This window comes from Oncorhynchus tshawytscha, linkage group LG16 (genome assembly GCF_018296145.1).
Source record: "Oncorhynchus tshawytscha isolate Ot180627B linkage group LG16, Otsh_v2.0, whole genome shotgun sequence".
In the NCBI taxonomy this organism is placed as follows: domain Eukaryota; kingdom Metazoa; phylum Chordata; class Actinopteri; order Salmoniformes; family Salmonidae; genus Oncorhynchus; species Oncorhynchus tshawytscha.
The window spans coordinates 45,848,906-45,864,179 of record NC_056444.1 but is presented as its reverse complement, the minus strand read 5'-3'; the positions used below and the strand labels follow the sequence as shown (position 1 = coordinate 45,864,179).

Genomic DNA, 15,274 nt, shown 5'->3' with positions numbered 1-15,274 from the left:
TCTCTGTTTACTGTAAAACATGATCCACAGCTAGACAGACTGCTAACACTATTACATGCCATGCATGGTTCCAATCAGCACTACAACAAGAATTCCTAATTATGACTTGAAGAACTATAATCACCACATGGATTTACAATTAGGATCCCTGCATGCATATTTATCTACTGTACTGTATCCAATCGATCTTGCACAATATTCTTCTCTGTGTCTTGCTGTGGAGTATATAGTTGAACAGCCCTGGTTGTGTTTCAGTCTGGCAGTAATCTGGTGTTGTGCTGTCTGTATTGTGTTTTCGTAATGGTGTATTGTGTTACCACCACAGTGATTGGTATTGCCTTTAGGCCCTTGTAGTCTAGTAGCCTGGTAGTTCCTCACCTGGCTAAGGCTGACTGGCGACTGTAACTCCTCACAAACTCAAACGTGTGGTGTAACCGAGCTACATCACAGAGCTTTGTGGGCCCAGACCACAGCCCATGTTAATCATTGTTAGTGTAGTGTGTTTGGGGGAGGGTATGTGGTTTGTGTGTGTGCCTGTATAGTGTTCGTGTCCTTACACTAAGCAGCAGCAGCTGACTGTGGTTTTATCCGCCTGGCTGCACTGATAAATATTAGCCACTAATATGTCCTGACCTCCTGTACATCTAGCAGGACAGACAGGGTCACCCGAGGGGCTGTCTCCCTGAAGTTGGCTTTAATTAGCCACAGATAGCAGCATGAAGAATAGGACATATGTTTACTGGTGCTCTGCTTGCTAAGTGCCATGCTGTTTGACATTTGGGAGTGGGTTCGTTTAAGAAGACGTCTGTTTGTAGTTAGTGAAAATATTGTCTCGTATACGTTAAGTACAAATTGCCCTTGGCGTGTAGTAGCGAGAGAGAGAGCGTGTGTGATGCTGTTAAACTCTGGCAGCCTGAGAATGAGACAGAGTAATGGGAAAGGTGTTGGCTCCTATAAGGTTGAATCTCAAGGAGATTTCTTAGACTTGTCAAAGCATATCTCTGTTGTTGCAATAGAAGCAGTGTTAAGGGCTGTCCAGACGGGAAGAGATGGGGTGGAGCGGAGTTCTCCAAAACAGAGCAGATTCCTATTTTTGCCACCTCTGCTTTTACGTGCACGATCACACCAATCACTCCGCCTGGATAGAATTCTGCCCCCTGACTGGCTCGTTGGAAATGTATGGGAAGTTCTGCCCCGCTTCATGTCCGGAAAGCCCTTTTTAAAGGTAGACTCACGAAATGATGTTGCCATGAGCAGTAACGGAGATTTTGAGAGGAGCGAGATGCAACATTTCACACAGTATCTGTGCAGGTACACAGGTCTGCTTCACGCTGTGGACAGCGTGGTAACCAGGGGACCAAAACCAGCAGAGAAGTTGAGCCTCACGCTTCAACGCTCTTAGTTGTTGTGGAAATTATCCCACTATGCTGTTTACTTTCTGCATCTACGTCATATTGCGTGATAAGTCTACCTTTAAGCGCCACTCAAGCTCGCTTTTCCTCCTCCATCGCTACAATTAAGTCTCTTCACTTCCTTCTCTCCTCCCCCCACAGCATTCCACAAGGCAGGCGGACAGAGTGATGCTGTGAAGGTGTTGAAGCAGCTTACCCACAATGCCGTGGTGAAGAGCAGGTTTAATGAGGCTGCGTATTATTACTGGATACGGTCTATGCAGTGTTTGGACATCACTAGGGGTAAGGGAGTCTACCTAGTGAAAGTCTTCACATTTTCCTGCCTCAAAATTACCTTTAAAAAGGGGGGATGAACAGAAAATTAGGAGAGGAAGGAGTAGACGCTGAAGAAGTTCAGGCATTTCCGCAGCTGGCTGAGCGCTACCATGTTTACCGCTCTATACAGCGTTACACTGTAAGATGCTCACCATGCCTAAAGGTAGAGTAGAGCCCAGTAAGTACAGTTAAGAGTGGGTTAAGGTTGAGTTAAGAAAAGCTAAGAAGTTAAGAATAACAGGTTTGAGAAAGTTGAGAATGGTAGCTTGCATTACGGCCAGACAAAAACTGTGAAGGCTAAATTCCCTTCAGTTCCTTAGTTGAAATACAAAATGCTTTTGGAATCCATTCCAATTCAGCAATATACTGCTGCAAAGCATAAGTTGGTTAGATATACAGAGCAAAGCCATCAATGAGAGAACATTCCTGGAGATTCTGTCGACAACAGCCCCGATGACCATTGCTTTACAACCCAACTCATGTCAACCATGACGTCAACTCTCTGAACCCACTATGACCTCTGTTTCTATAGTAACCAGTTAATTAAATTATAATTTATTATGATAACCCCTCCCACCAGCACCCCTTCTTGAGGGGTACACTATATATACAAAGTATGTGGGACACCCCTTTAAATTATTGGTTTCGACTCTTCAACCACACCCGTTGCTGACAGGTGTATAAAATCGAGCATAATCTCCATAGACAAACATTGGCAGTAGAATGGCCTTACTGAAGAGCTCAGTGACTTTCAATGTGGCACCGTCATAGGATACCACCTTTCCAACAAGTCAGATCGTCAAAGCTGCCCCGGTCAACTTTTTAAGTGCTGGTATTGTGAAGTGGAAACGTCCTAGGAGCAACAATGGCTCAGCTGTGAAGTGGTAGGCCACACAAGCTCACAGAATAGGACAGACAAGTGCTGAAGCGCTTAAAAATCGCCTGTCCTCAGTTGCAACACTCACTACCGAGTTCCAAACTGCCTCTTGAAGCAGCATCAGCATAAGAACTGTTCATCTGGAGCTTCATCGAATGGGTTTCCATGGCCCACGCACACACACACAAGCCTATCACCGTGCGCAATGCCAAGCGTCAGCTAGAGTTGTGTAAAGCTCACCGCCATTGGACTCTGGAGCAGTGGAAACGCGTTCTCTGAAGTGATTAATCACGTTTCACCATCTGGCAGTCTGACGGACGAATCTGGGTTTGGCGGATGACTTCAACCCCATCGAACACCTTTGGGCTGAATTGGAAAGCCGACTGCAAGGCCCATGATTTTGGAGATGTTCGACGAGCAGGTGTCCACATACTTTTGGTCATGTAGTGTATGTCTGATTATAAGCACCCTGTCCCTTTTAGGCTGGTATGCAGTGGCTTAACTATCCCTGGCCTGTGTCAGTGTGCTCTCTCTCTCTCTCCGTTTGTTTTTACAGTACTCTACCCTGGTCACACCCCTGAAATAAGGAACCCCTGTGATTGAATCCAGAGCAGGAACCTTATAGATCTCACTTTAACTCTCCCGGCCAAAGGGCTTTGATGAGCCATCAAACACTGCGGGAGCTAGCTGGCGCTACACACTAATAAACACACCCTGCCTCTTAACCTAGCCCATGTGAGCAAAGTGCTCTGTGCTGTGAAGGGAGGATGTGGCGCAGCTCAGGCTATTCTTTATCTTCAGACTAGTGTTTAAGGCAGGAGAGCGAGGAAGAGAAAAGAAGTGGAGGGCAAGGGTGGAAGAGAGGAGCAAAAGGGGCAGAGACGGAGTCGTGGTGCCTCTGTGTCCTTACAGAGATGCCCAAAGATGCGTGTATCTGATGGATGTTGTGTGCCTTCTGTCTCTCTCTGCCCCCTTTCCCTGCCGCCCATTCTTACATTTTAGTCATTTAGCAGATGCTCTTATCCCGAGCAACTTACAGTTATTGCATTCATCTTAAGAAAGCTAGGTGGGACCACCTTTCCTAAGTCCACCTTTCCTCAATAAAGTAGCTATCAACAAAGTCAGAGCTAGAAGGGGGGGGGTCAAGTGCAAATGTGAGGAGGGGAATTATTTAAAATACTCTTTGAAGAGGTAGGGTTTCAGGTGCTTTCGTGAGATGGAAGCTTCAGATGGAAGCTGGCTCTACCATTGGGGTGTCAGAGAAGAGATTGCACTGGGCTGAGCAGAAGCTGCCCTCCCTTAGGGGTGGGAGGGCCAAGAGACCAGAGGTGGCAGAACCGAGTGTTCGGTTTGGGTTGTAGGGTTTGTGCATAGCCTGAAGGTAGGGAGGGGCAGTTCCTCTTGCTGCTCTGTAGGTAAGCATCATGGTCTTGTAGTGGAAGTGCTCTTCGACTGGAAGCCAGTGGAGAAGCGGGATGACATGGGAGAACTTGAAAAGGTTGAAAACCAAGCGGGCTGCAGCACTCTGGATAAGTTGCAGGGGTTTGATGGGGCGAGTTGCAGTACTCCAGACGGGACATGACAAGTGCCTGGATTAGGAACTGCACCACTTCCTGTGTGAGGTAGGGTCGTACTCTACGGATGTTGGAGAGCATGACCTGCAGGAGTGAGTCACTGCATTGATGTTTGCAGAGAACGATAGGGTGTTGTCCAGGGTCACGCCAAGGTTCTTTGCACTCTAGGAGGGAAACACTGTGGACTTTTCAATCATGATGGAGATGTCTTTGAGCAGGCCTTCCCCTGGAGGAAGAGTAGCTCCGTCTTGTCGAGCTTCCTGCTTCCTTTCCCGCCCTCTATTTCCCTCCTCTCTCCCTTCTCCTCTCTCCAGGATGAACCCTTCAGCTCTCATATACCTGAGACGCTCTTTAACATCTCCAGGTACTTCCTGCACAACCTCACCAAGGATGTACCACTGGGCATTACTAAAGTGTATCCTTCCAATGTGGGGCCTACTTCTGCGACTTGTGTTGCAACGGTCTAAAGCAGAAGGCCAAATCCATCTGTCAAATGTCACCTTTAAATGTTTTGTTTTAGTTGATGCACAGAGAGGGAGAAGGTAAAGTAGAAAAAGAGAGAGAGTGTTGGTGCCAGTGAACAAACAGATTAGAGGAAACAGCCCAGCGCAGCCAAGAGATGGGCAGGAAGAGAAGACGCCAGGAAGAGGCACATCCTCACTAACCAAAACAAACCCACTGATTACCACACACACACACACACACACACACACACACACACACACACACACACACACACACACACACACACACACACACACACACACAGGAAGAGGATGTGCCTCTTCCTGGCCATCTCCCTTTTACTTCACTTGGTTTCCTCTAATCTGTTTATTCACTGGCACCAACACTCTCTCTTTTTCTACTCTTTTCTACTTTTACCATCCTCTCTGGTGCCGCTTGGAAAACTTTGAACTGGGATTTATGAGTTTAGCGGACTCTGGACGGAATAACATGGCACAATGTCATGGAAAACACTGCTAAACAACACACAACAGGATAAATTGATTAACAATTCCAATACTGACGCTTGGACAGAGGAGAGGAGAGCTGTTGGAGCTAGTAGATGAATATCAGTTATAGGGCTTCTGCAGCTGCAAGTCATTGACCTAGTGTTGCCTTTCTTAGAGGTCCCTCAGTGCACAACCATCTTCATCTATACAAACAGGCAGCAATTTCCTCTGCTCAAACACACACATGCAAGGATGAATACACAAACACTTACAAGTATAAATTCCTCTACTCACAGCACTTTTAAACAAAAAGCCAAGGTAGTTATTTTAGAGAGGATCAGTACACCCATCACAGAGCAAAACAGAGTATTGACTGGGGCTTGTGGTTGCTGGCAACAATGGCTATGCTTAGCATACATACACAGCTCTGATGAGTGTACAGTATGTACTATCAATTGCGTGCCCAGTTCTGTCTTGATCTACACCTGTTCTGGAGTTCTGAAGAAGTTTCCAGTAGGCACTGATTTAAGTTCAGTTTTCCATTTCCTAGCCTATAGTTAGGGTATAATTTGAAGAGGGTATTCTGACCCCAGATCTGTTGCTAAGGACAATTTCTACCTGTAGCACCTTGTTGTCCTTGATGGTGGGTCTCAGTAACACTCTGTATGCGTTGGCTAAGCAGAGCAGAACCCCGGGAGAGTTTGAGCTGGCCAGACCCTCTCGCTTTCCAGGAGACCATGGACCTGGGTAGCCTTACCGTCTGCTCCAAACCACTTCAACCAGGTGTGTGTGTCTTTGCATGCGTGCACACCAGGGTTTCTGATAGGAAAATGTGGCGCCGGACAACGTGACCGGTAAGATTTTAATTTACCGGCCATTTGAGAAATTTACCGGACCGATATGCTTTGGGGTGCTTCACAGAGCATGTAACTCATGTATTGAAGCAGCCAATAATGCAATTTGGGGGAAACACAAACATTCTGCGCAAATATAGCAATTACAAATGTGACAAAGATTAAAATCTATGTTAGAAACTTAGAAAAAGGGGGAAACTAAAGATGCAACATCTAGGTTGGGTTGTATATATGACTAGAATTGTGCCTTTGGCTTCTGGACTACAAAATAAAGTTGACATGAAAACCAATAGAACAGGAGAGAAATGGCATAGTGGTGGGTCCAATAGGGAAGTATACTGAAGGAAAATATAAATGCAACATGTCCAACATTTTACTGAGTTACAGTTCATTTAAGGAAATCAGTCAATTGAAATGAATTCAATTATTGCCTAATCGATGAATTGCACATGACTGGGAATGCATTAAGGTCACAGATACCTGTGTGTGTGACCACCATTTGCCTCATGCAGCGCTACACATCTCCTTTGCATAGAGTTGATCAGGCTGTTGATTATGGCCTGTGTAATGTTGCCCCACTCCTCTTCAATGGCTGTGCAAAGTAGGTATATATTGGCGGAAACTGAAACACGCTGTTGTACATGTCGATCTAGAGCATCCCAAACATGCTCAATGGGTGACATGTCTGGTGAGTATGCAGGCCATGGAAAAACTGGGACATTTTCAGCTTTCAGGAATTGTGTACAGATCCTTGCGACATGGGGCTGTGCATTATCAGACTGAAACATCAGGTGATGGCGACGGACAAATGGCATGACAATGGGCCTCAGGTTCTCATCACAGTATCTCTGAGCATTCAAATTGCCATAGATAAAATGCAAATGTGTTTGTGGTCCGTAGCTTATGCCTGCCTATACCATAACCCCACCACCACCATGGAGCACTCTGTTTACAATGTTGACATCAGCAAACAGCTCACCCAACAACGCCATACACGTGGTCTGCGGTTGTGTACAACGATGTTGGAGGCGGCTTATGGTAGAGAAATTAACACAAAATTCTCTGGCAACAGCTCTGGTGGACATTCCTGCAGTCAGCATGGCAATTGCAGACATCTGTGGCATTGTGTTGTGTGACAAAACTGCACATTTTAGAGTGGCATTTTATTGTCCCCAGCACAAGGTGTGCCTGTGTAATGATGCTGTTTAATCAACTTCTTGAAATGCCACACCCATCAGGATTATCTTGGCAAAGGAGAAACGCTCATTCATAGGGATTTAAACAAATTTGTGCACAACATTTGAGAAAAATAACCTTTTTGTGCATATGGAACATTTCTGGGATCTTTAATTTCAGCTCATGAAATTTAGGACCAACACTTTGCATAATGTAATCACTCCTATACTGAAATACTTCACCAGAAAGCATGACTTATCCACAGTGGAATCGAAAATAAATAGCCTCTTCAAAAAAATGTTTTTAAATCATTTAGCACACACTTTTATCCAGAGTGACTTACAGGAACAATTAGTGTTGACTGCCTTGCTCAAGGGCACATCGACAGATTTTTCACCTAGTATGCTCAGGGATTCAAACCAGCAGCCTTTCAGTTATTGGCTCAACGCTCTTAACCACTAGGCTACCTGCCACCCTATGAGCATGTCTGATTTCTCTGTCCTGATAATGTTGAGGGGGCGTGCGAACCTGAGTATGCATAAGAAGTACCTGGCCTGCTGCACAGAAATGTAGGAAAGTGATTCCATTTTTTTTTACATGCAAATTCGACTAATAATATATTAAAACTATAGTTCCTCACAGTAAGCTATTTATAAATCTTTCTTACAATCTCCCCCCGATAATCACCAATCCTTAGTGTAAAAGATGGAAGTTATACTGCTACATTGGCCTATAGGCTATGAGTTCCATGTGCTCATTTCTTTAGCAGCCAATGGATCCCGGTGTATCAGTGTGCCAATATGGCAGAGGCTGGTGATCTCGCTTTAGTTGACTTTGAACTTTTTATGATGAACCGCGTGACAATGATTTTGAGAAACTAAAATGTTATTATTGAAATTAATCTGTTCCATGAAAAAGCACATATGAAAATCATAACTGGCACGCAGAATTGTAGATATGGTAGAATGATTTGTATGCTTCCCCAAGCTTGAAACTCACGCACCGCCTATGAAGTCTTAATAAAATAATTGCCTTCATGGTCAGATTTTGCCCATAGACATGCGTCATAATATGAAATAAAACATTCCGGTTTCAAACAATTAAGTATGTTTTTAAAATGGATACTGCCTTCAGCTCACATTGTAAAGTTGTGGGTGAAGCGCTTATAGCCTGTTGCCTATGCTTGAATGGTGAATGGGAGACCGCTTAAATTACCAGTTGAGAAATAAAAATAGTAGCTCTTTTTAATCGTGCACCCAAACAGTTTTAACACGCAATTGCATTTAGAATTGTTGCGTAATGAATGTACTTATAAAAGCACATGTTTTACTCCAGCAGCAACCAAATGAGGAGTTGCAGGAGAAATCCCTCACAAAATAACCGCTGTATGTTTTGCACGTGATAGTTTTGTTGGATAAATAAAATACACACAGGCCAATTTAATTCCACTAAATTATGCAATTTATAGACCTTACAGATATGAATCCTAATGTTAATATATTATAACATGAATGAAAATGACATATATATGTATGTTGCCGAAAAAAAATGATTGGTAAATGTTGAAATAATATGGAAATGACTAAAAGTAACTCCACTACATATAACTGTTATTCTTATATGTGTGGGGTACAGAGATGAGGTAGTCATTTAAAAATCATGTTAAACACACAGTGAATCCATACAACTTACTATGTGACTTGTTAAGCAAATTTTTACTCCTGTACTTAGGCTTGCCATAACAAAATGGTTACTTATTTACTCAAAACATTTTAGCTTTAAATGTGTTATTAATTTGTAAACATTTCGAAAAACATAATTCCACTTTGACATTATGGGGTAAAGCCAGTGAGAAAAAAAATCTCAATTGAACCCATTTTAAATTCAAGCTGTAAAATGACAAAATGTGGAAAAGGTAAAGGTGTGTGAATACTTTCTGAAGGCACTTTTTTTTTTTTTTTTTTTGTGGAGTGTGTATTTTATACGTTTGTGTATATTCACAAAGGTGTGTATGTGTGTAACCCAGGACCTGATCTCCATGTATTACGGCTGCTCCACCAACAACCCCCTGCTGGACAGCCAGGGCAGTGTGTGTATCAACTGCAAACAGCCCTTGATCTACACGGCATCGTCATACGGTAGGTTGACACCCGTCTCTTTGTGATTGATGTTTGGTTCCAAGGTGTGTTATTAATGTGTCACTGTACTGTAAAGGTCCTACCTCTGTCGCAGTTCTACCTGGACGAGGGTATTGCTGATGAGGAGGCTGTGTCTGTCATTGCCCTGGAGGTCCCTCGCATTGACAGGAATGCCGCAGTAGGGGTATCCATGACCTTATGCAGTGTACACCACTAAAATCAACACATTTCTCATGACCACTTTTAGCTAATGGGAATAATCTGTAGGTTAAGGTTGTGTGCTCGTACACGTTTCCATACATACACACATTACATACAGTATGTGTACGTGTCAGTGCTGAGGTGTGTGTTCTGAGAAGGTAGTAATCCAAGTATTTCTTGGCACTGATTTAATTTCTGCCGAGCAGCATAAGCTGTCAGGCCTAAGTCATCTTAGCGGTGAGAGTTAATAGGGTTAGAATCTTCTCTCTCAGTTTAATGACACTAACACCTCAGAGACCTCTCTGTCTGGGATTAACCTGCATTAGCCTGCCTGCCACAAGGGCACGGTGGCCACGGCTTTTCCTAGAAACCACATGCTGACTAACTCACTGACTGACCTTTAGTAGTCTACTCTTTCCGTCACTCTTACTGGCTGAGCTCTGAGGATGAAATGTTGTGCATTTCAGTGTCTTTGTTTTTCTTTGGTGTTAAAATACTCAAAGTGGTGGCATGGGTCTGTTAATGGTGTATGGCTTAAATGTGTGTAAGAAAGCAGGGAGCAGAAGTATTGTGCACGTCTACGAGTGAGTCCTTAACGGTGTCAGAATCCCAGTCCCTGAAGCTGGATGATGGCACGGAAGACACAAAGGAGGACATCTTCATGGCCAAACTCAGCTTTGAGTTGAGGAGGGAGGGACAGAAAGAGGGAAGGATATGGGAAGTAAGGAGAGTGTAGGAGAGAGGGACAGATGGAAGGGGTAAGGAGTGAGAGGGTGGTTAGAAAGGTGGAAGAGAGGGAGGAGAGAAACTAACAGGAGAGTATGAATGGAAAGACTCAGTTTCCCTTTACAGCAGGGTGGGTCTGACTATGTCCCAGTGGTGGTGAGTCGCTCTGTGCTGAGGTCTATGAGCAGCAGGGATGTCCTGCTCAAGCCCTGGCCTAAACCCCTTCAGTGAGAGTACTACCGCTCCTTACTGCCTGCTGTCAGCATCAATATGTGCCGCTCCTGGTTCCAGGTACTAAATAGATGGAACACACACACACAGAATTGCACTTCATGCCCCCTCACCCCTTTCACACACACACACCCAGGTGCAGAATAGGGAGGTACATTTTTTTCTAATCATTAAAATATTACACAGTACATGCTCACACACACCGTGGCACTCCATAGCCCTCTGGCAGAATCTCAGAATGAACCCTCTCTAGCTTTTATTTTTCACTTATTTTTGTGTTTCGTGTTTTTTACCAAAAGTGTCTTTTACCAAATGTTGCTAGCGGCAGTGCTAGATGTTGTGTTGCTATCTATGGGAATCCCTCCTCTGCCTGGTGCTGTGTTCTCTGACCCATTCATCCTGTCTTCTCTGCTGTGTTTCCTCTAATCTAGATGTTCCACAGTGAAGACTATAAGCTGCCAGAGCTTCAGTTTAACTGCTCTCTCTACTGCTGACTGCCGATCGATGAACCCAACTGACCTCCGAAAACTGGTTTAGAATCACTTAATCCATCTTCCCAGTTTACTAATATATTTTATCAACATTTCTACTTGGTTATAATCCAGCCAATAAATATTTATGTTTGATTGTATGCTGATCTGGAATCAGTTACATGGCTTTCATCGAAAGTCCAGTCTGATTGAAAAAGGAGTTGGAGTCAGTTTCTCTCTTGCTCTTCTGAGGAATATTCCGCCCATATGCTCACACCCGATCAGAAATACAGTGTAGACATTGTTAATGTTGTAAATGACTATTGTACCTGGAAACTGCAGATTTTTTAATGGAATATCTACATAGGCGTACAGAGGCCCATTATCAGCAACCATCACTCCTGTGTTCCAATGGCACGTTGTGTTAGCTAATTCAAGTTTATCATATTAAAAGGCTAATTGATCATTAGAAAACAACTCTTTTGCAATTGTGTTAGCACAGCTGAAAACTATTGTGCTGATAAAAAGTAGCAATAAAACTGGCCTTTAGACTAGTTGAGTATCTGGAGCGTCAGCTTTTGTGGGTTTGATTATAGGCTAAAAATGGCCAGAAACAAAGACCTTTCTTCTGAAACTTGTCAGTCTATTCTTGTTCTGAGAAATGAAGGCTATTCCATGTAAGAAATTGCCAAGAAACTGAAGATCTGGTACAACGCTGTGTACTACTCCCTTCACCGAACAGCGCAAACTGGCGCTAACCAGAATAGAAAGAAGAGTGGGAGGCCCCGGTGCACAACTGAGCAAGAGGACAAGTACATTAGAGTGTCTAGTTTGAGAAACAGATGCCTCACAAGTCCTCAACTGGCAGCTTCATTAAATAGTACCCGCAAAACACCAGTCTCAACGTCAACAGTGATGAGGCGACTCCGCGATCCCGGCCTTGTTAAATGTTAAATGTTGAGGGGCGGTAGGTAGCATAGTAGAGCGTTGGGCCAGTAACTGAAAGGTTGCTAGCTCGAATCCCCGAGCTGACAAGGTAAAAATCCCGAAACAAGGCAGTTAACCTAGGCCGTCATTGTAAATAAGAATATATTCTTAACTGACTTGCCTAGTTAAAAAAAAAAAGTCTACACTGTATTTCTGATCAATTTGATGTTATTTTAATGGACATAAAATGTGCTTTTCTTTCAAAAACAGGGAGATTTCTAAGTGACCCTAAACTTTTGAATGGTAGTGTACGTTATTTGAGTGACGAGGTTATGACGATCATTATAGTCCGTAACAAAAGTGCGTCTTTAGCCGATCAACCCAATAGGATTAACAGGATCAGATTACACAGAGCCTCTCACACAGATTTACACCAACAGGGAATGTAGACAGTCCATGAAATAAATGTCTGGAACATGATATATAGAAAAAGGTTTGACATGTCGGTCTGCACTAGCAGACTGGTACAGTAGCCTCTTGACATCTAGGATAATGTAAATCTCTGATGACACCATGTTTCCCAGTGCACTACTTTTTGCCAGAGTCATATGTGCTATTTGAGAAGAAGTCTATAAATTGCATTGGTCTTCGTCAGCCTCCTGTAGTAACACTCTCTCCTTTGCAAACTTGTTTATGACACACTTGTGATGAAATCATCAGAGGATAACCCTCGAGTATACAGTATATGTCCTAGATGTTTTTCTCATGAATTACAGAGTGTGTGTGTGTCCTAAATCTGCCTATGTTGACACCATGCTGAGTTCCATGCACGTCCCTAATCCTAAGAGAGAAGCTCTTAAAAGGGTCTGTGCCCGCCTCGGGGGGGCAGAGCACACCACTTCTCATCACCAGGATCTATTTCCTCCATCTATCTATCCAACCTTCCAGCTAGAAATAGCTCCTCTCGTAGAAGGCATAGTGCTTTCTCTTTCCTCTCTCCAAATACCAGAGAGGATCGAGAAAGACACAAACTCCTGTAGAGACACATAGACAAACAGAAACACACACACACACACCCCAACAGCCGTCGCCATGAATGGCACAGAGGGCCCAAACTTCTACGTGCCCATGTCTAACAAGACAGGGGTGGTGAGGAGCCCCTTTGAGCACCCTCAGTACTACCTAGCTCCACCCTGGAAGTACTCGCTCCTCGCTGCCTACATGATCTTTCTCATCATCACAGCCTTCCCCGTCAACTTCCTTACGCTCTATGTCACGGTGCAGCACAAGAAGCTACGGACCCCCTTGAACTACATCCTGTTGAATCTGGCAGTGGCTGACCTCTTCATGGTGGTGGGAGGCTTCACTGTGACTCTGGCAACAGCCCTACAGGGATACTTCTTCCTGGGGGTCACCGGCTGTAACGTTGAAGGATTCTTTGCCACTATGGGAGGTAAGTCACGGTGGAGCCTTAGGTTAGGTAGAAGTTGTCGCAAGCTACAGGATAAGATATGTTTGTTCCCATAATGGTTATGGTTAGGCTATGGGGAATTTGATTTTAGATCTGTGGTTAAGAGGATCTTTTACCTAAAGGTGTCACCTCAATGTACCTTGAACTCAATGAGTTTAATGTAAGGAGATACAGAACACTAGGGTTAAGTGCCTTGCTCCACTAGCCACCCTGCCGCCCTATAATATGTATATTTGCACCTCTTTTACACACCTGTGTTCTGTGACTGGGGGGGTGGGGGAAAGGTATTTAATAACTGCAGATGTATAGACCTTATATAATGAATACATTAAGCTCTGTGTTGAAGTAGGACCTACGGTAGTTATCATATCGATATAAATGAGATCATATAACTGTATGAAAACGTATATTTGCCAATATTCTTGGAACTCACTCACTATACCCTGTGTACTTTTAGATACACTAGCCTGTATTCACTGTTAAGTTTTCTGCCTGTGTCCAATATTCCTTAACTGTCTGAATAGTTTCTGCACATGAGCATTTATACTGTGTATGTCTCTCTAACATGCTGTGTCTCTCTCAGGGGAGATCGCCCTTTGGTCTCTGGTGGTATTGGCCATCGAGCGCTATATCGTGGTGTGTAAACCAATGACCAACTTCCGCTTCAATGAGAGGCACGCCATTGTGGGCGTGGCCTTCACCTGGATCATGTCTCTCACCTGTGCTCTACCTCCATTGTGTGGCTGGTCCAGGTAGGTAACCCTCTAAATACCCTCCAAATAGCATCTCCTACTAGTCTTACCTTAAATGTCACCTTAAGAACAGGGAATGGGCTGATGGCTGGTAGACCTCAGGGGCAATACTTCTGTATATTACATTTCCAAACAAAAATATGAGGTGAATGTTTGTAGGTACATCCCAGAGGGCATGCAGTGTTCCTGTGGGATTGACTACTACACCCCGACGCCTGAGCTGGGAAACACCTCCTTTGTCATCTACATGTTCACCCTCCACTTCTCCATCCCACTGGTCATCATCGGCTTCTGCTACGGCCGTCTGCTCTGCACCGTCCGCGCGGTACGACCACACACACGGTCACTGAGTACCGGTAAACACACAGGACTAATATATCTCCAGTTAGGGCTCATATCAAAGCACTCTGTGTGTGTCTGTCCATTCAGGCGGCAGCCCTGCAGCAGGAGTCAGAGACCACTCAGAGGGCAGAGAAGGAAGTGACCCGTATGGTGATCGTCATGGTCATCTCGTATCTGGTGTGCTGGATGCCCTATGCCACTGTGGCCTGGTACATCTTTGCCAATCAGGGCACCAACTTTGGCCCAGTCATGATGACCATCCCAGCCTTCTTTGCCAAGAGTGCTGCCCTCTACAACCCAATAATCTACATTCTACTCAACAGACAGGTAACCCCAAGCAGAGTGTGTGTGTATGTCTACATAAAGCGGACATAGATAGACGTGTGTGTGAAAAACCTTCCCTCTCCTCCCTTCTCCAGTTCAGGAACTGCATGTTGACCATAGTGTGTTGCGGGAAGAACCCATTCGGTGAGGAGGAGACCTCCACCGCCTCCTCCAAAACACAGGCCATCTCCGCCAGCCAGGTGGCTCCTGCCTGACCTACGACCCATAAAGCCTGACTCCTTACCTGTCCCAGCCCATCTGTGGACCCACCGCCAAGCAGCAGCCTCCGATAGGCCAATTTTCTCGATTTACCTCTGTCTGCACTGCATGGGTGTGCCTGTTGTACCTGTACATATATCCCTCAATGTGACCAAAGCATAACAAACCAAGAAACAGTGCTTAGTTGGCTTCATCAATCGTTTACTGGAGTTGGTAGAAGTTGCCTCAAACCACTGAAAAAGAGTCAGATTATTTTACTCCCCTTTTAAAGGTTATGGTTAGGAATAGGGGTTGCATTGTCTGATACCAGGT

At 44.4% G+C, this 15,274-nt stretch overlaps 1 protein-coding gene across 5 annotated transcripts; it reads left to right on the top strand.

Moving 5' to 3' along the window:
- The first annotated feature begins 3,783 nt into the window (after positions 1-3,783).
- LOC112215739 (rhodopsin) lies at positions 3,784-15,011 on the top strand. 5 transcript variants are annotated; one of them, XM_024375071.2, is made up of 9 exons: positions 3,784-4,593; positions 5,786-5,914; positions 9,188-9,299; positions 10,889-10,988; positions 13,139-13,307; positions 13,909-14,077; positions 14,237-14,402; positions 14,507-14,746; positions 14,839-15,011. In XM_024375071.2, exons 1-9 carry the CDS (start codon positions 4,374-4,376, stop codon positions 14,956-14,958), a joined length of 1,425 nt encoding a protein of 474 aa, XP_024230839.1. In that variant the 5' UTR covers positions 3,784-4,373; the 3' UTR covers positions 14,959-15,011. The 5 variants fall into 5 exon arrangements, with proteins under 5 accessions (XP_024230839.1, XP_024230841.1, XP_024230844.1 ...); XM_024375073.2 differs by lacking the exons at positions 3,784-4,593; positions 10,889-10,988 and having other exon boundaries at positions 5,795-5,914; positions 13,098-13,307; XM_024375074.2 differs by lacking the exons at positions 3,784-4,593; positions 5,786-5,914 and having other exon boundaries at positions 9,376-10,988.
- The last annotated feature ends 263 nt before the right edge of the window (positions 15,012-15,274 follow it).